This window comes from Dryobates pubescens, chromosome 18 (genome assembly GCF_014839835.1).
Source record: "Dryobates pubescens isolate bDryPub1 chromosome 18, bDryPub1.pri, whole genome shotgun sequence".
NCBI lineage: Eukaryota > Metazoa > Chordata > Aves > Piciformes > Picidae > Dryobates > Dryobates pubescens.
Window position 1 is genome coordinate 21969447 of NC_071629.1, and position 24640 is coordinate 21994086.

The 24640-nt window shown below is 48.1% G+C and overlaps 1 protein-coding gene across 1 annotated transcript; it reads right to left on the minus strand.

Moving 5' to 3' along the window:
- Positions 1-9699: 9699 nt before the first annotated feature.
- Positions 9700-11277, minus strand: LOC128898079 (inositol 1,4,5-trisphosphate receptor-interacting protein-like 1). Its single transcript, XM_054169476.1, has one exon. The coding sequence runs from the start codon at positions 11275-11277 to the stop codon at positions 9700-9702; it is 1578 nt and encodes a 525-aa protein (XP_054025451.1).
- Positions 11278-24640: the final 13363 nt, after the last annotated feature.

Below are 24640 nucleotides of genomic sequence, written 5' to 3' on the forward strand. Positions count from 1 at the left end.
CTTTGGGACCCCCCTGGTCCCACACTACAAACACTGTTCATAATATATAAACAATGCTTACAGTTACCTTTGGAACCTCCCTGGTCCCACACTACAAACATTGTTCATACTATATAAACAATGCTTACAGTTCCCTTTGGGACCCCCCTGGTCCCAACCCAAGAGCTCTTTTCCCTAGGGGTGCAATAAATGCCTCTCCAGCGCAGGGCGTCCCCTCGCGCCTTACGGAGTTACCCCTTTTATAGAAGCAAACCTTCTCTTTCCTGGCAGTCTGCTCTGTTCCTGCAGCGATCTGGTGAGGAGCAGAGCTCTCCTCGAGAATGTCTCGGCGGGCCCTGAGCGGTCCGGCTCCTCAGCAGGTCCTGCAGCCAAACAGAGTCGTCCTGCCGCGGTCACCAAATTGGCTTAGAGAAAGGTGCACAAGAGACTCAGCAAGTTTCTTGTGTTATGCTTCTATTCCAGCGCCGGACACAGGTAGAATCATTTCAAAAGACCTGTGTGCCTTCAGACAGTTTTGGGCAAACCTTTATACAAAAAGTTATCTATCATGACAGAGGTTCACAGAAAGTCCAGATGCTTCCTATCTATACAAAGGTTATCTATCTAAAAACAGCAGAAGTATACATATCACCCAGGTGTCCTTTCTCTAATACAAAAGACCATCTTTTCTAGGGCTAACAGAAGTACATCACTGAAAAATCCTGCTATTCCTTACCTATGCAGAGGCTGCCTGCCAACTCCTCTCCCGCTCCCTGCATTCCAGCATTGCAGCTAACGAGGAAAATTCTTATCTACTCGGTTATTCTGTTAATGAGAATTTTCTGTTCATCAAGAGGACTCTCCGGGGGTATATCCCTGGGTACCCTTGTTGCTCCCATGTTTCCCGGGGCTGCTCTACACCTGACCCTTGCCCCATTTCCCGCGGTCCACGCTTTCCATCACCAACCGCTTCGTCCCCTCACTGGCCAAGTCCCTCGCGGGAGATTGGAAACGCAGTTCGAAGGACTCCGCACTCGCTTCGTGGATCCGGACTGTCCGGCCCACGTCTCACGCACGCACACGCTCTCACTGACCTCAACACCCGCCCAACCGGACAATACTTACAGCCCTTTTCTTGCCCGGGACTTTGTGCACAAGAATTACAGGCAGCCGCGGCAAACCGGGAGCTCCTTCCCTTGCCTTTATCTTATAATGTTGGCTGGATCATCTACCCGTGCTCCGAGAGGCTTCCAGGCTCCTCCTTCCGGGCCGCCGAAATCGGCAGGGGCGCCCCCCCTTCTGAAGGGTCCCGAAAGCCGCTGCAGACAGGGGAATCACGTACGGGTCCCCACATTGTGAGGAACGAACCCACTGCTGAAATTTATAACCAGTTTGTTATAAAATAAAGGCAACACAGCGCTGGGCGCAGGGCGAGTTTGCTAGAGGCGCACCCTAACAACACGAGTTGATGTTCCAGTCACCCCTTCTCAATCATCCACCTGACTATGGCCTCTCAGTCTCATTTCAGAGGTTCTGATGGTCTCTTCTTAATGGCAGCACACTGACCGTGGGCTCTCAATGGTGTTTCAGCAGCTCCAATGCAATGTTCCTGATGGCAGCACACTGACCATGGGCTCTCAATGGTGTTTCAGCAGCTCCAATGCAATGTTCTTGATGGCAGCACACTGACCGTGGGCTCTCAATGGTGTTTCAGCAGCTCCAATGCAATGTTCTTGATGGCAGCACTCTGACCGTGGGCTCTCAATGGTGTTTCAGTGCCTCCAATGCAATGTTCTTGATGGCAGCACACTGACCATGGGCTCTCGGTGGTGTTTCAGCAGCTCCAATGCAATGTTCTTGATGGCAGCACTCTGACCGTGGGCTCTCGGTGGTGTTTCAGAGCCTCCAATGCAATGTTCTTGATGGCAGCACACTGACCATGGGCTCTCGGTGGTGTTTCAGCAGCTCCAATGCAATGTTCTTGATGGCAGCACTCTGACCGTGGGCTCTCGGTGGTGTTTCAGAGCCTCCAATGCAATGTTCTTGATGGCAGCACACTGACCGTGGGCTCTCGGTGGTGTTTCAGTGCCTCCAATGCAATGTTCTTGATGGCAGCACACTGACCGTGGGCTCTCAATGGTGTTTCAGCAGCTCCAATGCAATGTTCTTGATGGCAGCACTCTGACCGTGGGCTCTCGGTGGTGTTTCAGCAGCTCCAATGCAATGTTCTTGATGGCAGCACACTGACCGTGGGCTCTCGGTGGTGTTTCAGTGCCTCCAATGCAATGTTCTTGATGGCAGCACACTGACCGTGGGCTCTCAATGGTGTTTCAGCAGCTCCAATGCAATGTTCTTGATGGCAGCACTCTGACCGTGGGCTCTCGGTGGTGTTTCAGCAGCTCCAATGCAATGTTCTTGATGGCAGCACACTGACCGTGGGCTCTCAATGGTGTTTCAGCAGCTCCAATGCAATGTTCTTGATGGCAGCACTCTGACTGTGGGCTCTCAATGGTGTTTCAGCAGCTCCAATGCAATGTTCTTGATGGCAGCACTCTGACCGTGGGCTCTCGGTGGTGTTTCAGCAGCTCCAATGCAATGTTCTTGATGGCAGAACACTGACCGTGGGCTCTCGGTGGTGTTTCAGCGCCTCCAATGCAATGTTCTTGATGGCAGCACACTGACCGTGGGCTCTCAGTGGTGTTTCAGCAGCTCCAATGCAATGTTCTTGATGGCAGCACACTGACCGTGGGCTCTCAATGGTGTTTCAGCAGCTCCAATGCAATGTTCTTGATGGCAGCACACTGACCGTGGGCTCTCAGTGGTGTTTCAGCAGCTCCAATGCAATGTTCTTGATGGCAGCACTCTGACTGTGGGCTCTCGGTGGTGTTTCAGAGCCTCCAACGCAATGTTCTCAAAGGCAGAGCACTGAGTGTGGGCTCTTGATGGTGTTTCAGAGGCTCCAGTGGTCGCTCCTCTCTCATCTCACTGATTTTGGGCTCTTGCTCTCACTTGGCTTTGCCAGATCCTCCTCTCCCAAGCACACTAGGTGTCAAGAGTATGGGTGCACAGCAGTGGAAATTGCTGTGGCCAAGGGGTTAGAAGGCCCCACTGGGAGTGACCGTTGAAGGCCCCACTGGAGGAGGCCATTTAATCTGAAGGCAATCAAGAAGAGGTATAGATACAACAGTTAATTTTGAAAAGGGGAGTAATGAACTATTTTTGTGTAACAGAGCAAATCACATGCATGTAGAGGTGTCAGGCTTAAAGCAGACTTAAAGAACTGCTTGTTTAAATCAGAACATAAACCAAAATTGTCAAACTAGTGCCAGGAGATGTTTTAGAGACCCAAACTTTGTGTTCCAAGGGAGGTTAGATAAGTGAGCAAGTTTTCAAAGCAGTGCCTCACAGGGATGCCCATTCTCTTGGGAAAGCATGTGTGAAGAATAGGAATTCTCTTTTTGTTCTGGGACTGATACACTGCCTCCAAATATGTTGACAGTTCTTCACTTCTGAGCAAATGGAGATGTTTTGATTAAACAACAATAGCTTTATATCCTCTGGTATCATTGGTGAGGCCTTTGTCAATACATAGGGGGTGGTAGGACCAATTGCTTCTGCCAAGGAAGAGCTATCTGGGAATTCTGCTGGACCCTTCTCCTCACAGTTGTGTACCCAGACAGATTCTGCTGTTCCTTCTTCTAATCTAACTGCCTGTTGCCTGATGCACAGTTCCCTGGGAGTGCAGTGTTTGCCCCAGTGATGATGTAGTAAGTGCTCTTCAAACTATTACACTGGCTTGCAGCACATTGCCTCTGAGATGATAGTAGAAATTAATTTCAGGATTAAATTAAGTTCATCTTTTGGCTTACCTTGCATATATCCTGGGATCTCCTACAGTTCTCACCATTTACTTCTCTATCTCAATTTCATTACTCCTTATGAAAAAGAAAAAGTAAAGCAGTGAGTCTCCAGCTTCCTCCCCCATCCCCTCTGCCCCATCTGTATTTTCATACACACAAAAATAGCAGTTTTCTGGGTAATTATATTTGTGGTGGTTTGGCTGTGACAGGGGGCCCACTAAAGCTGCTCTCTATCGCTCCCCTTCTTAGATGGACAGCTGGGAGGGGAAAATAGCAAAGGCCAGTAATAAGGTAGAAGGAATTTAAGAACGCTCGGCACAAGCAAAGCCTGCCCCAGAAGCCCAAGCAAAGAGAGCTTATTCTCTACTTACCATCAGCAGATGATCTTGGGGCACTCTGGGGAAGCAGGGATCTGCGCCTAGCAGTGGCTCTGAAGGACAGACGCCACGGACGCCACACTTCCTTCTTTCACTTCATGTGGACATCAGAGCTGGCCTCACACGGCACGGCCTAGAAGGACCAAGAGATCATAAATGTGCTTTCCTGTATAAGGCCTGAAATACAGTCAGAGTACTTAGGAAGTGGAGCAGGACCTGGATTCTGATAAGAAAAGCTTCCCAAAGCTGCCAAAATCTTACAAACAAGGCTACAGGAGACAGCATGAGCTGACCGCTGACCCAAGCTAGGCCTGCTGCCCAAAGAGGAGAGCAGGCGCTGTAAGAGCAGGGCTCTTGTGGAGCCTGCAACAGCCAGGCCCCCTGAGCTGACTGACTCTTTGATCACTTGTCACACTGACCAAAGATCTTGGCAGTGTTCAGCCAGATGCTGTCACTGCAGTTCCATTGGGGGTGTCCCAAGTGCATCCTTGAGGAGCATCTCTTGCACTACACAACTGCTGTTGGGCCGCTGCTTCTCCAGAATGTGGCATGGACGGATGAGTGTGTGTCTTGAATTGGAACCACACTGACTGAAGGCCTTGCCACCTCACTGGGTTTGCCAAAGGGGAATGCCATAGGGTTCTGAGGGCTTGCTTTGCCTGTGACTCCCCATGATAGACTAAGGAACCCACACTACAGCTCCTGCCTGCACAGGCAGCATACAGAACTGTGGAGGGGTGGAATTTCTTGTGATTGCCCCATGGCAGGAGCCCAAGGTCAGGGAGCCTTACTTACAAAACTGGTGAAATGAAATCCTTCCACATCAGCTCTTCTGCCAGCGTGCTCAGCCCGACCCTGTGGGAGGTGAGCAGTCAGCAACCTATGCCCACGCTTCCCTGCAAAGCAAAACACAGACACAGATGCAGCATTTGCTCAAACACCACAATTATTTACATCTATGAAGAGAGGGGAAAGATCCCAGAAGAAATGGATGCTGTGGAAGAGGCAAGGCCAGCCATGTCCAGGTGGTGACACACACCTGTGGTGGGCGCAGCTCACTGCATGACTGTAGATGCTCGTCTGCTGGTGGAGAGCCCTATGTACAGCCTGTTCAGGAGCCTGTCCTGAATCTCCTCAAACTGTCTCAATGCCTTGGTATGGGCAGCCTGATCCTGCACAAGATGCTCCAAGAGGTTGGGTGGCTCAGATTGTTGGAAGTCTGGAGGCAAGATGATCTCCTTGGGCATCTCTGCATTGCCCAAGAAGAAGTAGTTGAGCTGCTTCTGTTCCAGACAGCAGTGCAGGTGCCTCATGATATCTGCCAGGCGCATGATGCAGTCCCGTATGCACCATCCTGCCACGGGTGTGGTGTTGAGGAGGTGCATGACAACTGTCTTGAGTATATAGAGGGAAATTTCTCTGCCCTTCAGGATGGAGGTGCAGAGATATATAGGCATTTGAGGTGGAACCTGCCTTGTGGGACCTACCTGTTTGGCCATATGGCTGAAGAAATTCTCTACCACAAGGCAGTTCATTGTCCACACCATGCTTGGGGTGTCTGGTGCAGGAGGGCTGCTGAGGAAAACATCTTAGTCATCTTGCTGCACCCCAAACAAGATCTCAAGAATGAGGCTACTCCCAGACACACTTTTCAGCTGCAGCAGGCAGAAGGTCTGGCTGGAGGGCAGCACATTAATCTTGTAGCAATATGACTGAGGCAACACCATGCAGGCTTTCTCTAGTTGTTGACTTTTGCTGTGTTTACGCCCTATCTAGAGAGTGTGATGGCACTTAAAACTTTACTGGTAGACGGTTTTCAAGCCTTTGTCCAATGTAGTAATTCTAGTAGATAGGAGGAGTAGAAAGAGGAGAGGAAACAGTATCAACAATTGATAACATTTAGATGACCTTTCTTGAGAAGTGCACTGTGCCTTCATAAGAACAGAAGTAGTGGACTAAGCAAGTTTTTCCCCTATCTGTATTTTCATACACACAAAAATAGCAGTTTTCTGGGTAATTATATTTGTGGTGGTTTGGCTGTGACAGGGGGCCCACTAAAGCTGCTCTCTATCGCTCCCCTTCTTAGATGGACAGCTGGGAGGGGAAAATAGCAAAGGCCAGTAATAAGGTAGAAGGAATTTAAGAACGCTCGGCACAAGCAAAGCCTGCCCCAGAAGCCCAAGCAAAGAGAGGTTATTCTCTACTTACCATCAGCAGATGATCTTGGGGCACTCTGGGGAAGCAGGGATCTGCGCCTAGCAGTGGCTCTGAAGGACAGACGCCACGGACGCCACACTTCCTTCTTTCACTTCATGTGGACATCAGAGCTGGCCTCACACGGCACGGCCTAGAAGGACCAAGAGATCATAAATGTGCTTTCCTGTATAAGGCCTGAAATACAGTCAGAGTACTTAGGAAGTGGAGCAGGACCTGGATTCTGATAAGAAAAGCTTCCCAAAGCTGCCAAAATCTTACAAACAAGGCTACAGGAGACAGCATGAGCTGACCGCTGACCCAAGCTAGGCCTGCTGCCCAAAGAGGAGAGCAGGCGCTGTAAGAGCAGGGCTCTTGTGGAGCCTGCAACAGCCAGGCCCCCTGAGCTGACTGACTCTTTGATCACTTGTCACACTGACCAAAGATCTTGGCAGTGTTCAGCCAGATGCTGTCACTGCAGTTCCATTGGGGGTGTCCCAAGTGCATCCTTGAGGAGCATCTCTTGCACTACACAACTGCTGTTGGGCCGCTGCTTCTCCAGAATGTGGCATGGACGGATGAGTGTGTGTCTTGAATTGGAACCACACTGACTGAAGGCCTTGCCACCTCACTGGGTTTGCCAAAGGGGAATGCCATAGGGTTCTGAGGGCTTGCTTTGCCTGTGACTCCCCATGATAGACTAAGGAACCCACACTACAGCTCCTGCCTGCACAGGCAGCATACAGAACTGTGGAGGGGTGGAATTTCTTGTGATTGCCCCATGGCAGGAGCCCAAGGTCAGGGAGCCTTACTTACAAAACTGGTGAAATGAAATCCTTCCACATCAGCTCTTCTGCCAGCGTGCTCAGCCCGACCCTGTGGGAGGTGAGCAGTCAGCAACCTATGCCCACGCTTCCCTGCAAAGCAAAACACAGACACAGATGCAGCATTTGCTCAAACACCACAATTATTTACATCTATGAAGAGAGGGGAAAGATCCCAGAAGAAATGGATGCTGTGGAAGAGGCAAGGCCAGCCATGTCCAGGTGGTGACACACACCTGTGGTGGGCGCAGCTCACTGCATGACTGTAGATGCTCGTCTGCTGGTGGAGAGCCCTATGTACAGCCTGTTCAGGAGCCTGTCCTGAATCTCCTCAAACTGTCTCAATGCCTTGGTATGGGCAGCCTGATCCTGCACAAGATGCTCCAAGAGGTTGGGTGGCTCAGATTGTTGGAAGTCTGGAGACAAGATGATCTCCTTGGGCATCTCTGCATTGCCCAAGAAGAAGTAGTTGAGCTGCTTCTGTTCCAGACAGCAGTGCAGGTGCCTCATGATATCTGCCAGGCGCATGATGCAGTCCCGTATGCACCATCCTGCCACGGGTGTGGTGTTGAGGAGGTGCATGACAACTGTCTTGAGTATATAGAGGGAAATTTCTCTGCCCTTCAGGATGGAGGTGCAGAGATATATAGGCATTTGAGGTGGAACCTGCCTTGTGGGACCTACCTGTTTGGCCATATGGCTGAAGAAATTCTCTACCACAAGGCAGTTCATTGTCCACACCATGCTTGGGGTGTCTGGTGCAGGAGGGCTGCTGAGGAAAACATCTTAGTCATCTTGCTGCACCCCAAACAAGATCTCAAGAATGAGGCTACTCCCAGACACACTTTTCAGCTGCAGCAGGCAGAAGGTCTGGCTGGAGGGCAGCACATTAATCTTGTAGCAATATGACTGAGGCAACACCATGCAGGCTTTCTCTAGTTGTTGACTTTTGCTGTGTTTACGCCCTATCTAGAGAGTGTGATGGCACTTAAAACTTTACTGGTAGACGGTTTTCAAGCCTTTGTCCAATGTAGTAATTCTAGTAGATAGGAGGAGTAGAAAGAGGAGAGGAAACAGTATCAACAATTGATAACATTTAGATGACCTTTCTTGAGAAGTGCACTGTGCCTTCATAAGAACAGAAGTAGTGGACTAAGCAAGTTTTTCCCCTATCTGTATTTTCATACACACAAAAATAGCAGTTTTCTGGGTAATTATATTTGTGGTGGTTTGGCTGTGACAGGGGGCCCACTAAAGCTGCTCTCTATCGCTCCCCTTCTTAGATGGACAGCTGGGAGGGGAAAATAGCAAAGGCCAGTAATAAGGTAGAAGGAATTTAAGAACGCTCGGCACAAGCAAAGCCTGCCCCAGAAGCACAAGCAAAGAGAGCTTATTCTCTACTTACCATCAGCAGATGATCTTGGGGCACTCTGGGGAAGCAGGGATCTGCGCCTAGCAGTGGCTCTGAAGGACAGACGCCACGGACGCCACACTTCCTTCTTTCACTTCATGTGGACATCAGAGCTGGCCTCACACGGCACGGCCTAGAAGGACCAAGAGATCATAAATGTGCTTTCCTGTATAAGGCCTGAAATACAGTCAGAGTACTTAGGAAGTGGAGCAGGACCTGGATTCTGATAAGAAAAGCTTCCCAAAGCTGCCAAAATCTTACAAACAAGGCTACAGGAGACAGCATGAGCTGACCGCTGACCCAAGCTAGGCCTGCTGCCCAAAGAGGAGAGCAGGCGCTGTAAGAGCAGGGCTCTTGTGGAGCCTGCAACAGCCAGGCCCCCTGAGCTGACTGACTCTTTGATCACTTGTCACACTGACCAAAGATCTTGGCAGTGTTCAGCCAGATGCTGTCACTGCAGTTCCATTGGGGGTGTCCCAAGTGCATCCTTGAGGAGCATCTCTTGCACTACACAACTGCTGTTGGGCCGCTGCTTCTCCAGAATGTGGCATGGACGGATGAGTGTGTGTCTTGAATTGGAACCACACTGACTGAAGGCCTTGCCACCTCACTGGGTTTGCCAAAGGGGAATGCCGTAGGGTTCTGAGGGCTTGCTTTGCCTGTGACTCCCCATGATAGACTAAGGAACCCACACTACAGCTCCTGCCTGCACAGGCAGCATACAGAACTGTGGAGGGGTGGAATTTCTTGTGATTGCCCCATGGCAGGAGCCCAAGGTCAGGGAGCCTTACTTACAAAACTGGTGAAATGAAATCCTTCCACATCAGCTCTTCTGCCAGCGTGCTCAGCCCGACTCTGTGGGAGGTGAGCAGTCAGCAACCTATGCCCACGCTTCCCTGCAAAGCAAAACACAGACACAGATGCAGCATTTGCTCAAACACCACAATTATTTACATCTATGAAGAGAGGGGAAAGATCCCAGAAGAAATGGATGCTGTGGAAGAGGCAAGGCCAGCCATGTCCAGGTGGTGACACACACCTGTGGTGGGCGCAGCTCACTGCATGACTGTAGATGCTCGTCTGCTGGTGGAGAGCCCTATGTACAGCCTGTTCAGGAGCCTGTCCTGAATCTCCTCAAACTGTCTCAATGCCTTGGTATGGGCAGCCTGATCCTGCACAAGATGCTCCAAGAGGTTGGGTGGCTCAGATTGTTGGAAGTCTGGAGGCAAGATGATCTCCTTGGGCATCTCTGCATTGCCCAAGAAGAAGTAGTTGAGCTGCTTCTGTTCCAGACAGCAGTGCAGGTGCCTCATGATATCTGCCAGGCGCATGATGCAGTCCCGTATGCACCATCCTGCCACGGGTGTGGTGTTGAGGAGGTGCATGACAACTGTCTTGATTATATATTGGGAGATGTCTGTGCCCTCCAGGACAGAGGTGCAGAGATGAAGGCATTTAAGGTGGCAGCTGCCTTGTGGGACTTGTCTAGCCACATGTCTGAAGAACTTCCCCTCTGCCACAAGGGAGTTTATTCTCCACACTGTGCTTGGGGTGTTGGTGTCCGCTTCAGGAAGGCTGCTGAGGAAGATATCTGAGTCACCTTGCTGCACCCCAAACAAGATCTCAAGAGCGACTTTACTCCCAGAGTTACTTTTCAGCTGCAGCAGGCAGGAGGTCTGGCTGTAGGGCAGCACCTTCATCTTGTAGCAACGTGACTGAGGCAATGCCATCCACGCTTTCGTCACCAAATCCTGGAACCACTTTGCAACTTTCTCCACATCTAGGTAGGAGTGGGTACAGAGGATGTCTAGGACGCTGGGTTTCTTCTTGACCCTCCTCAGCTGCTTCTTACTGTTGTGGAGGAAGCATAGCGTCTTCTTTCCCCCGCAGCTGCATTCCAGGTCCACACGGATGCGGGAGTGTATGGGTGCCATCCGCCACCCCGTGATCATTGGCTCCAGGATGAACCTGTACCCAGTGGGGGCCTTCAGGGGCACAAGCAGGTGGTAGACAACATCATCGGTCTCATTGGGACTCCATCCTTCAAATGAGCTGTCCACACCAATGGCCTCCTGCAGCACTGGCAAGAAAGTATTTGACAGGCGAATTCGCAAGACCTGCAGGAGGTCATCCACCAGCCCCTTCACCTCCTCGCTCCTGGAGATTGTTTTCTGCACAGGCCACTGCTTGCACCTGTCATGGCATGAAAGGATGGCAAAAATGCTGTCTTCTGCATCAATTTCTTCCTCATTTGTCTCATCTGCCTCATCTGTCCTGCCGTCTGAGATCTCATCCATGCCCCAGATTGAGTCTGTCTCACTGCATCTTTTCCTGAGCCACCAGCAGAGCCAATACAGGAGGACTAGCACTCCAGCAGTGACAGCAAAGAGCACAGCTGTCCAGGTTGTGATGCTCTGCTCCTGAGGCCTCTGCTGCAGGATCATGGGGACCAGGCTCCACTGCGGTTGGCTTCTCCTCTCCATCTCCTCCATCAGACGAGTCATCTCCTGGTTCATCTCCGTCTTGTGCTCCTCCATGCGCTTCCATGTGGCCTCATCCAGCTTCTCATGAACCTTCGCTGAGAACAGGATAAAGCCTTGCAGAAGCAAAGCAAGGAACTTTGTAGCAGCCATGGCCTACAGGAGAAGGGAGAGAAAGAATTCAGTGGGGCTGGGAAGGAGGGAGTTAGTTTTTGACAGCAAGTAGGGGAGCTGCAAGGAGCTGGGGAGAGGTAGGACTTCAAGGGCTGCAGGCAGCTGGGATGCAGCAAGGGTCTACATCCAGCCCCAGCGTCAGCAGCACCCAGCTCAGGGTGCTCCTGTGAGCACCTGGTGCCTTAGTGCAGGGTGAGGCTTCCTACCCACCAGGGAGCTACCTCTCTGCCTTGGCTCTCATCCACCCTCCCCTCCCGCCACCCACACTTACTGTTAGCCGATGCTCTACTGAGGCACTGCTGCCCAGTGCCGCAGTTATAGCTGCTCACCCGTTGTGATGTCACAAACCATGCCAGGTGGAGTTGCCACGACCACAGGCCATGTGCACTGGCCCAATTCAATGACTCACAGACACCCAAGGCAGCCACGCCCACTGGCCCCACCCACTGGCCCCACCCACTGGCCCACATCAGCCTCAGCCCAGTTCAGGGACTCACAGCCACCCAAGGCAGCCAAAGCCCTTAGCCCTACAAAGTGCAAAGCCACCATGGAGGACGTGGTGCCCAGGGACTCCTCTTCCCAAGCAGAGAGACCTCAAAGAGCCTTACAGAAACTCAGCTCAGGTGACATGATCCTGGGACCTGCTGTTGCTCCTTGAGGTGCCATCTGCAGAGGTAGAATTGTCTCCCTTGATGCTGGCCCCTTTGGTTATGGCTGTGGCTGTGCTTTGGTGCCTTCATAACACAAATGGTGGCATGCTGGTGGTGTGGCATGTGATGGCAGGATGGGGCCTGACAGCAGGAGGCAGCATGATCAAAGATCTTGTCAGGCTTTGGCCTTACATTCTCATTGGATTTCCACTTCAGATGTCCCAACATGCAGCTATGAGAGCACCTCTTCCACTACACAACTGCTGTTAGTGCCCTGCTTCCCCAAAACATGGCAGAGACAGAGTGAGTGTGTGCCTTGAATTGCAGCCATACTGATGGAAGATCTTGCCGTCTCACCGGGGTTGCCCAAGGGTCATGCTGTAGGGCTCCAAGGCCTTGCTTTGCCTATGACTCCCCACGATAGACCAAGGAACCCACTTCACACTTTCTGCCTGCACAGGCAATGGTGTAAAGCTGTGGAAGGATTGCCCCATGGCAGAAGCACGGGCTGGGCAGGGAACCTTACATACAGAACTGGTGAAGCCTGAGCCCGCCACATCAGCTCTTCTGCCAGCGTGCTCAGCCTGACTCTGTGGCAGCTGAGCAGTCAGCAACCTGTGCCCACATTTCCCAATACAGCAAAGCACAGACACAGGTGCAGCATTTGCTCAAACACAACATTTATTTACAGCTGTGCACAGAGCAAGGAGTGGAAGCCCCAGAAGAGGCAGGGGTGGTCAGTGTCCAGGTGATGACTGGAGTCTCTCTCACAGGCCTCCTTGCAATGGCCTCTTCTGCAGCATCAGTGCAGAATTCTGTCAGTGCTAGCCCTGGATAATCAGCTGATTTTCTTGAAGGGTTCAGAGGGGTCCTTCAGTGGTGTCCCTGAAGATGCTTCTGTCACTTCAGAAGAGGTGCAAGTTAAACCATGGACCCCCACAGAAAAGAACCTTTTTTCCTGACCACTGCAAGCCTTAAGCCTTTTGTGAGGATTTTTGCCACAAAGGATCCTATTGAGAAAAGAGAATGGAAACATTCCAGGCTTGGTTGGAGAGGTTGTGTGGGCTGCCTAAAGGTTTCTGGTATGCTAGAAGCAGTAATCAAGAAAAAGTCCAGGCATGTGGTGTCACCTTTAACTGTCTTGTCAGTGGAAGGGGCAGGATGGAAGCAGGGAAATCCAGTAGCTCCAATCTGGAGGAGACCAAAGCTGCTCAACTCTCAAAGCAATACTCTTGATGATGAAAAGCAGGGCACAGTCATTTCTGTGTAGAAAAAACATACAAAGGCCAAGGCCAAAGGAAAACACGTGTACCTTTCTTTCATAAAGTAGCATCTGTCCTTACCTTGAGGAACAAACTGGTTATCCTGGGGGCAGGAGTGAGGAAAATAATTCAGAATATCCTGTCTAGAATACAAAAATTAAAGTTTGATTCTACCTCTGTTAAAACAGCTTGTCTGAAGACATAGTAAACTGCATAAAGGGGAATAGGTCCTACAAGAAAACTGCAAGAGTGTGTGGCAGATTGGCCTTGCCTGGGGGCCAAATGCCCACCAAAGCCACTCTATCACTGCCCTTTTAGATGGCCAGGGGAGAGGGGAAAAATTAGCAAGAGGCTGGTAGTAAGGTAGGAGCAATTTAATAATGGTAAGCAGAAGCAAAGGCCATGCATGGAAGCAAGGGCAAAGAGAGAAGTTATTCTCTTCTGCCCATCAGCAGATGCTCTTCGGTCACTCCCGGGAAGCAGGCTTCTGCTGTAGTGGTTTCTCTGGAGGACAGACACCTCCACAGATGTCCTCACACTTCCTTCTTTCACTTGGTATACATATCTGAGCTGATGTCCTTTGGCCACATTGGGTCAGCTGGTCTGGCTGTGTCCTCTCCCAAGATCTTGCCCACCCTTCAGTCTCCTGTTGGGGTGGGTAAACATTGGGAAAGCACAGCCTGGATGCTCATTCATCTACATGCTGGTGTGTTATCAACAGGCAGCTACAGCACTGCAAAACACAGCACTGGAAGGATGCTCTGAGGACAATTAAGTCCAGCTCAGCCAAACCCAAGACCACACTTTATGTAGTGATTTTGTACAATCATGATCTTTTGGTGATACAATCCTTGTGTCTGCACAGGATCTGTTAACTGCCAAGTGCTGGAGTACATCCCACTGTCGCTAGGTGCTCACAGCTGTTGTGTGATCCTTTCTGGGGCTAATGCATGTCATAAACCTGGTATTCTTATTTAGACATTTTAAACAGAACAGAATAGAACAAACCAGGTTGGAAGAGACCTTCAAGATCATCGTGTCCAACCTATCAACCAATCCAACCCACCTAAACAACTAACCCATGGCACCAAGCACCCCATCAAGTCTCCTCCTGAACACCTTCAATGATGGTGACTCCACCACCTCCCCGGGCAGCCCATTCCAATGGGCTATCACTGTCTGCATAGAACTTCCTCCTAACCTCCAGCCTAAACCTCCCCTGGTGCAGCCTGAGACTGTGTCCTCTTGTTCTGGTGCTGGCTGGCTGGGAGAAGAGACCAACCTCTGCCTGTCTACAACCCCCCTTCAGGTAGTTGTAGAGAGCAAGAAGGTCACACCTGAGTCTCCTCCTCTCCAGGCTAAGCAACCCCAGCTCCCTCAGCCTCTCCTCATAGGGCTTGTGTTCCAAACCCCTCACCAACTTCATTGCTCTTCTCTGGATACGTTTCAGCAAGTCAACCTCCTTCCTAAACTGAGGGGCCCAGAACTGGACACAATCTCTGTTTTAAATCTTGGGCTTTAAAATATCTTTCATATATACAGATGAATTAAATGTAGATAGTTTCAAATGACATAGATAAAATACACATGAGGAATGTACATCTGTCCCTGTGATGAAAGCTAGACTCATGAGCTCTAGTCCGCTTCAGTTTTGATTTGGTATCATGCTGCATTGTGGGAGCCACAGCGAAAACACTCCATTCAACTCTGATCCTTTGGTTTCTGCATCTCTGGAGTACATCAGCCATGATGTAGAGCAAGTCTTCTTTTCTGAGATCTACCTGTCTTTTATTTCTCCTATAGCCTTGACATTTCAGTATTTAATTCACACTTCTGGCCCCCTTTTTTAGTGTAAAGTTTGAATGAAACAGAGATGCTTCATAGCACCTTTTCCATTCCTTTTTTCATAGTGTTTGTTTAGGCTGCAGAAACTCTATTTCACTGATGTCCTGCAGGGCTTTGGATAAATAAATCAGTTTCTTTGTTCCATGTTTGTTTTTATGCACATCCCTTATTTCCTCCTGCTGAAAAGGAGAGCTATGTACGAAGTAGTTCTAGGTTCCAATAAGGAATACTAACGGGAAGGTGTCTCCTCACAACAGGATACCTGGGCATGGCTGGGATTACCTACTCAAAGAGTATCGGTGTTCAGTGGATGTGCTTGTGTCTGCACGTTCCAGTTTGTGTGTATGCACCAGTCAGTTGGCCACAGTAGAGAATGTGGCATTTAGTGAGCAGACCATGTATCTGCAGCCTTATCTGAATTCTGGAAATTGTGGTTGTTGGTTTGTTTTTGATTGGGTGGAAAGCTTTATAGCTTGTCTTCTTGATACTTCTTCCATCTGGTGAGAACTGTGTAGACGTGGAACCTGTGGAACCATTGAGAGCTAGTGGCTGAGAATAACGTGTTACTAGATCCATCACAAGAATCACAACATCTGGTGGATCCAGCATAACCCAGGTGAAACTGGGTAAAGGTGGGTAGATGGTGACTCGGCCTACTAGGTGGCAAGGAGATGCCACCATCTATTATTCCCTCTGTTCCTGAGAGCACAGAGTAGCACTGCCATTTGGGGATAGGTAAGTAATTATGGTTAAGTGATATGTCCTGTATATAGTCTGGTTTATGCTATAGCTAGTATTGAGAGTTATCTTTGCTCGTAGAGCTGCTTCTGTTCTGCCTTTCAGAAGCACAGCCTGCCTTCCTTACACAGAATTAATAACACTTTTTCTAAGTGAACATATTTGTTCCTGCAGCTGCACATGCAAACAGATCTGTTATCAACATACTGAACTGGAGTCTAAATCTCAGGTTTGTATCTCAGGCCAATCTCCCATAAGATTTTACATTTAGTTGTTCCGTCTGCTACTGAATATTCTTAGAAGAACAAAAGCAAGCTGCTGCAACAGATGTGATGACTGCCATTCAAGGAAAAATCATCATATTTGTAATTGTACAATACATAGAATACATAGAATAAACCAGGTTGGAAGAGACCTTCAAGATCATCGTGTCCAACCCATCAACCAATCCAACACCACCCAAACAACTAACCCATGGCACCAAGCACCCCATCAAGTCTCCTCCTGAACACCTCCAGTGATGGCGACTCCACCACCTCCCCAGGCAGCCCATTCCAATGGGCAATCACTCTTTCTGTATAGAACTTTTTCCTAACATCTAGCCTGAACCTCCCCTGATGCAGACTGAGACTGTGTCCTCTTGTCCTGGTACTGGCTGCCTGGGAGAAGAGACCAACATCCGTCTGTCTACAACCTCCCTTCAGGTAGTCGTAGAGAGTAATAAGGTCACCCCTGAGCCTCCTCTTCTCCAGGCTAAGCAACCCCAGCTCCCTCAGCCTCTCTTCGTAGTGCTTGTATTCCAAACCCCTCACCAACTTTGCTGCCCTTCTCTGGGCATGTTCCAGCACCTCAAAGTCTTTCCTAAACTGAGGGGCCCAGAACTGGACACAGTACTCGAGGTGCGGCCTAACCAAACAAAAGCCGGTGATGTCACTAATTAACGAGTGCCGTTAGACAATCAAGTGGCTGGGGATGTAAAAGGCTAAGTCATTCTCTATTTGATGGTATGCCTGACAATACATCCATCGCATTTAGCGGCTGGCAAAGAAAGTGTAAACCTTTACTTTCGAAAAATAGTACTTTAAACTGCCTGTCAAGGCAAGGCTTTCTTAGGACCTAGCCAAGACAGAAGCAGGGATTTCATTCAACAGCAAAATACTCCAATACTCTGTACTCAGATGCCACAGCATCTATCCCCAAAGCTCCCTAAAAGTGTATCACACCTGCACTGCAAACCTAAACGAGTAAAACACAGCACGGTATTCCTAGTGGTCATAACCCAAGATCCAGCTGATGACACCTATGCACTAGCAACTCTTACAAAAATTCTATTCTATTCTATTCTATTCTATTCTATTCTATTCTATTCTATTCTATTCTATTCTATTCTATTCTATTCTATTCATTGTTGCCTTCCCTGGCATAGATTTCTAAGCACGTGTGCCATATTATCTTGTACCCTAACGATGGTGCAGAACTCATTTTCTCATTTCCTCATTCTTAACATCTGAACTTAATGCTCTGCTAGGAAATTAGTTTAAGAAAACAATACTTTAAAGGTACTTAAGAGATGGATGGCAACAAACTCTTTATGAGAAAATGGCAACTATTGCATTGTCCTACACCATTAAAGTGTCATTTTACTTAATCTAAGTACTTCTGTATCATTTAATAACTCATGAGAAAATTTTTAAACAGGAAAACAAATAACCATGGATCATTAAAAGACTTTCCAGAAAATGTGCTAACTAGCATGAAGAAAGGTAAAAGTACAGAAATGAGTGAGTCGGTAGAGGCCGCTAGAGTACCCAAACATTCCATCATCGGCAGCCACTGCTGCTGCTCTGGACTGTGCTGGAGAATCACAGAATGCCAGGGGGCTGGAAGAGACTTCCAGAGATGGAGCCCTGCATAGCAGGGCCACTGAGGGCAAGTCACATGGGAACACTGATGATTTTTGTGTGCTGATTACAAATTTCACTTTGATAATTTCACTTCTGAGTGAAAGACATCTCAGTTTAGGAAGGATGTTGACTTGCTGGAACGAGTCCAGAGAAGAGCAACAAAGCTGGTGAGGGGTTTGGAACATAAGCCCTACAAGGAGAGGCTGAGGGAGCTGGGGTTGCTTAGCCTGGACAGGAGGAGACTCAGGGGTGACCTTATTACTCTCTACAACTACCTGAAGGGAGGTTGTAGACAGACGGATGTTGGTCTCTTCTCCCAGGCAGCCAGTACCAGGACAAGAGGACACAGTCTCAGGCTGCGCCAGGGGAGGTTCAGGCTGGATGTTAGGAAGAAGTTCTATACAGAAAGAGTGATTGCACATTGGGATGGGCTGCCTGGGGAGGTGGTGGAGTTGCCATCATTGGAGGTGTTCAGGAGGAAGACTTGATGGGGTGCTTGGTGCCATGGGTTAGTTGTTTGGGTGGTGTTGGATTGGTTGATGGGTTGGACGCGGTGATCTTGAAGGTCTCTTCCAACCTGGTATGTATTCTAAACACCATTCTATTTTTATCAAATATGCCTTGTAACATCACAGAAACAATCACTACCCTCTAAAAATAAGCACTACACTTACATGAACAGAAAATGCATGTTAAAAGCATTTTCTTTTTCAAGGGGGAAAGCAAGCAATGGAAAACTGTTCTCTGATTTGTACCTTTCAGCCTTTTCACAAACCATGTCAACCACTGGCAATTCTTATCCACTTTAATGAAAATTCATTTCTGAGGGAGTAGCAGGTGTACAGAACAACCCATAATCAGTCTACAGAGTCCCTATTTTGGTCAGAAGTGAAAAGGAGTAAGAGTATGGTTCATCATTCAATAACTGGGAGAACCCACCTGTGCCTTGCACAAAGAACAGTACTCTCTATGTGTCTCAGAGGACTCAATGGGTTTGACTACACTTACATGCTTGTAATGCTCAAATGGATTCCACAGAGGTATTTTCGCCTCTACATTGAAAACAAGACCACAAAAAAGAAACTTAATTCCTTTATATTCATAAATACCTAATTCAGTTCTCCTAGCACTTCACCAATGTCTATTAAAACTGTACCAGGACTAGTAAAATTAGACCACGATTCAGGGTGGCCTCAGAGCGCTCTTCCCTAATGGTTCTTCAAATGTTCAGCCAAAGATTTTCAGGTATTATTTCTTCACAAGAAGAAAAGGAAACACATAACAAAAAATCCAATAGGATGACCTCTCAGGACAGGGTCATAAGTTTTCTCAGGCTACAGAAGAGTGCACAAGTGGTACACCCTAACAAGAATCTCAGCTCTGTTTTGTAAGGAGGAAAGACGCTTGCTGCACTCTTACTCATAACAAGACAGGAAAAAATACTTGAGTCACACATTGTGTGGCTTAAGGTTTTTCTGTTTGACAGCCTACAAACTTTTTAACTTCTTGCTTTACTTCCAGCAATTTCTTTGGTCAAGCTGAAAGAAAACAAGACAGCAGAAAACAGCTTTGGGTTTAAGGATAATTATGTTCAGTGGTCTGACTTTAATTTGTGACCATTTATTCCCGCATATAATCTATGTCTGTGTCTTGAACACTCAAACATATACGTCCTGCTGTATAAATGTGAAGTGACTTCAAGTGTGTTAATTAAGAATTATACCATAGGCACTTCTAAAATCGTTTTTGTGTGGTTTGAACTTGTATGCACATTTCCTTCAGTGTGCTTAAGCTCTTAGGCTCCACATTAGGTACTGCATAATCACAGGGAAATACAACTACTTCAGACTGCATGACTATAGTCTGCATCAATTTTCCACCTCCAAAAAAAATGATGAGCTTGCAGAATAAAGGCTCACACGTGTGACCGAGACTCCAAATGTTATCAGCTTCTTGAATTCTCCAGCTGTTCTGCAGGAATTAGGAGATTGCATTTATCTTTGTGGAAGTCTTAATTTAAAAGCCCTGAAGAGACAAAGCCTATGCAATATTCCACATACCATTCTCATGTCCTGATGGAGTTCCAGAAAGCACTCTGAGACCAGCACACCCTTGGATCTGCAACAAACTGCCCAGGTCACAGATCAGGTAAGAAAGGAGAGCTGCAAACGCCCACTTGAATACAGCTAGGTAGCAGGTTGTGCCACTGAATCACTTTTGACAGAGCCATCAAATGTACAATGACACAAAGCCAGGAAAATTTCAATTCCCCCCTATCTCACACTCCTTTTGTCTTTGATCTAACAACCTCAGTCCTGAACACCCTTAAGTCATCATCAATTATCTAGTCACAACAGAGTGACACCAATACAAGCTGCACCAGTCCAGACCCTACGTTCCAGCATGCCCTCACAGAAATGGAAAGTACGTGGCCATCCTAAAACACAGATTCCACAGTTTTTTCTTGGTTGTACTGAGAACCTCTTAAAGTGAACTGAGCCAGTAACCCACTGGGGCACAGCTAGTGTCCCAAGCCTAGTCCCACACTATTTAAGATTATGAAGCACTCTAAATTCTTCATCTTAATATTTTTACACTACAACTATTACAACCAGAGCTACTTAGAGAGTGTGAAATTATCCTGCAAGGTTACAGCTATGATTGCACACACTTAAGGTCAAAAAACCCCTGTCCAAATCTTCACAACTAGCATTTAACTTATGCAATCTATTCCAGTATCTACTTCCAAAACTCCTATTTGTTGTTTTGGTTTTGTTCTTTTGGTTTTTTTCCTAAGAGCTAGATATGCTTCTTTGTAAAAGCAGAACCACTTACAAGATCCTGATCTAATGCCAACAGAACAGATTATGGAACAGGTCATCCTGAGTGCAATCACACAGCACTTACAGGATGGCCAAGGGCTCAGGCCCAGCCAGCATGGGTTTAGGAAGGGCAGGTCCTGCCTGAACAACCTGATCTCCTTCTATGATCAGGGGACTGCCTGGTGGATGTGGGGAGGCCTGTGGATGTAGTCTACCTGGACCTCAGCAAGGCCTTTGACACTGTCCCCCATAGCAAACTCCTGGCCAAGCTGTCAGCCCCTGGCTTGGATGGGAGCACACTGCACTGGGTTAGGAACTGGCTGGAGGCTGAGCCCAGAGAGTGGTGGTGAATGGTGCCACAGCCAGCTGGCAGCCAGGCACCAGTGGTGTACCCCAAGGATCAGTGCTGGGCCCTGTGCTCTTTAACATCTTTATTGATGATCTGGACGAGGGCATTGAGTCCATCATCAGTAAATTTGCTGATGACACCAAGCTGGGGGCAGGAGTTGATCTGCTGGAGGGTAGAGAGGCTCTGCAGAGAGACCTCAACAGGCTGGGCAGATGGGCAAAGGCCAAGGGCAGGAGATTGAACACATCCAAGTGCCAGGTTCTGCACATTGGCCACAGCAACCCCAGGCAGACCCACGGGCTGGGGTCAGAGTGGCCGGAGAGTGGCCAGGCAGAGAGGGACCTGCGGGTGCTGGTCGATGGTAGACTGAACATGAGCCTGCAGTGTGCCCAGGCAGCCAGGAGGGCCAATGGCATCCTGGCCTGCATCAAGAACAGTGTGGCCAGCAGGAGCAGGGAGGTCATTCTGCCCCTGTACACTGCCCTGGTTAGGCTGCACCTCGAGTCCTGTGTCCAGTTCTGGGCCCCTCAGTTTAGGAAGGAGGTTGACTTGCTGGAGTGTGTCCAGAGAAGGGCAATGAAGTTGGTGAGGAGCTTGGAACACAAGCCCTATGAGGAGAGGCTGAGGGAGCTGGGGTTGCTTAGCCTGGAGGGGAGGAGACTCAGGGGTGACCTTACTGCTCTCTACAACTACCTGAAGGGAAGTTGTAGACAGGCAGAGGTTGGTCTCTTCGCCCAGGCAAGCAGCACCAGAACAAGAGGACACAGTCTCAAGCTGCGCCAGGGGAGGTTTAGGTTGGCGGTTAGAAAGAAGTTCTATACAGAGAGAATGTGCTGCCTGGGGAGGTGGTGGAGTCACCATCATTAGAGGTGTTCAGGAGGAGACTTGATGGGGTGCTTGGTGCCATGGTTTAGTTGTTTAGGTGGTGTTGGATGGTAGGTTGGACGCAATGATCTTGAAGGTCTCTTCCAACCTGGTCTATCCTATCCTATCCTATCCTATCCTATCCTATCCTATCCTATCCTATCCTATCCTATCCTATCCTATCCTATCCTATCCTATCCTATTCTACCAAATTCAATATGCCACACTTTAGAACAAAACCAAATGAAAAACCTTTGAAGACTTTATAAAAAAAGAACTACAATATTCACAGGTAATCATAAAAGTAAGTGAGTTAATAAAGTCAGTTCTTTGGAAGCAGAAGCATGGAACTGCAACAAAGCAGTTATGCTGGGTATGTACACATACGCATAGCACAATTACACTTGTTAGAACTGCTTTTGTGAAGTTTATCTTCTGAGTTAAATGATGTTACAAAAATTAATCTCCTGGGATCACCACAAGCTTCCTTCGCCTTCAGCATCACCAGGTTTGAGTTGTACACGCCACCTACATTCCTTCAACAAGTACCACGGTGATTCTGTACAGTAAAGTAATCTACACCTCATATATTTTAGGGAACCTTGGTCTTATCTGGCCCAAAAGTCTGCCTGTTCAGAAGTGCACGTAACAAACTTCAGTCTCAGTCAGGGCATCTGTCCTGAAACTATTGTGCACAGCTGGGCTGAAGCACAGAACAACGACTACAAGGAGCTACCAGATTTGGTTCCAAAAAATCACACTCCTAATCCAAACAGTGACATGAAGGCAGATACACCCTGTGATAGCACAAGGTAAATCTAATTAGTCATCCTAGTCCACAGAAAGAAATATGATCTAAATCACAATTAAATTATTTCAGAGTCAAACACTATGCAATAATAAAGATACATTACCTACTAAACTGGTATCTAACATTTATTTATGAACTGTCAAAAGATTTTCAAGGACTGGCAGTAAACACATTGCTGAAAAATTCAGTACTCTGCTCCTCAAGACAAGCTATTACACAGGCCAAATTCACCCAAAGCTTATGAAAAAATGGAAGCATGATATGAACTACCTATTGCAGTTTCTCTCAACCTGGGAATTCATTTACAGAGCAAATTCCTCAAGAAGAAGAAAAAGCCTGCCAAAACCCTCAGAGAGTCTCTTTGCTTCATCTGCACTAGTTACGGTGTTCCATTTGCACAGAATCATTGGCAGGTAAAAATAAACTCAGGAAATCCAGACTCCCTTTCTAGTTCTTTTTGAAGAACCTGTAAAAGAAACATTACTCACTGTTCTAAGAGAAGTGAGGTGATGTATGTTGATGTGGCTTCTGTCCTACAGCATTAAGACAGGACATATTAGTTTCCTATAAATGCATTAATGTCAAGGTATAAATGCAACAGATACAGTTCCTTTTGTTACAGACATACTGACATCCTGTTTAACTAGAGCATTCTGAACAAGAATTCTGTAATAAATATGTTAGAGAAGATTAATCTGAGACAGGTTAGATTAGTATGCATTTCATAATGAAACAGCATTTAAAACTTTTTATTTGATTTTATTTCTGTATTTCACCATTTCATTTTAAAAAAGTATCTTTTTTACAACGCTGGAAATTCAGAATACTGTAGCAGGTGAGTCTGCATTAGGTAAGGACTCACCTGGACCTGAGAGGAAAAAAAAAAAAGACTTTAAGCCTTATTTTGATGTGATAGTCATAGATTCCTAAGTTCATAGAATGGTTTGGGTTGAAAGAGACTTTAAACATCATCTAGTTCCAGTGTGCGTGGCACTGGCAGAGATACCTTCCACTAGATCACATTGCTCAAGGCCTTATCCAAGCTGGCCTTGAACACCTCCAGGGAGGGGGCATTCATGAACTCCCTGGGCAACCTGTTCCAGTATCTCACCATCCCTACTGTAGAGAATGTCTCCCTACTGTGTCCAGTTCTGGGCTCCTCAGTTTAGGAAGGAGGTTGACTTGCTGGAGCATGTCCAGAGAAGGGCAACAAGGTTGGTGAGGGGCTTGGAGCACAAGCCCTATGAGGAGAGACTGAGGGAGCTGGGGTTGCTTAGCCTGGAGAGGAAGAGACTCAGGGGTGACCTTATTGCTCTCTACAACTACCTGAAGGGAGGTTACATAGAATACATAGAATAAACCAGGTTGGAAGAGACCTTCAAGATCATCGCGTCCAACCCATCAACCAATCCAACACCACCCAAACAACTAACCCATGGCACCAAGTACCCCATCAAGTCTTCTCCTGAAAACCTCCAGTGATGGCGACTCCACCACCTCCCCAGGCAGCCCATTCCAATGGGCAATCACTCTTTCTGTATAGAACTTTTTCCTAACATCCAGCCTGAACCTCCCCTGGTGCAGCCTGAGACTGTGTCCTCTTGTTCTGGTACTGGCCGCCTGGGAGAAGAGACCAACATCCGTCTGTCTACAACCTCCCTTCAGGTAGTTGTAGAGAGTAATAAGGTCACCCCTGAGTCTCCTCTTCTCCAGACTCCAGGTCGTAGTGAGGCAGAGGTTGGTCTCTTCTCCCAGGCAACCAATACCAGAACAAGAGGACACAGTCTCAGGCTGCATCAGGGGAGGTTTAGGCTGGAGGTTAGGAGGAAGTTTTACACAGAGAGAGTGATTGCCCATTGGAATGGGCTGCCTGGGGAGGTGGTGGGGTCGCCGTCGCTGGGGGTGTTCAGGGCGAGGCTTGACAGGATGCTTGGTTGCATGGTTTAGTTGATTAGGTGGTGTTGGATGATAGGTTGGACATGATGATCTTGAAGGTCTCTTCCAACCTGGTCTATTCTATTCTATTCTATTGTAATATCCAGTCTAAATCTACACAGATATACACATGCATGCCTGAGCAACACCTGTCATACTTGA

Excerpts from the sequence above, each read along its gene's own strand:
- LOC128898079 (XM_054169476.1), bottom strand. The coding sequence starts at position 11,277 with ATGGCTGCTACAAAGTTCCTTGCTTTGCTTCTGCAAGGCTTTATCCTG.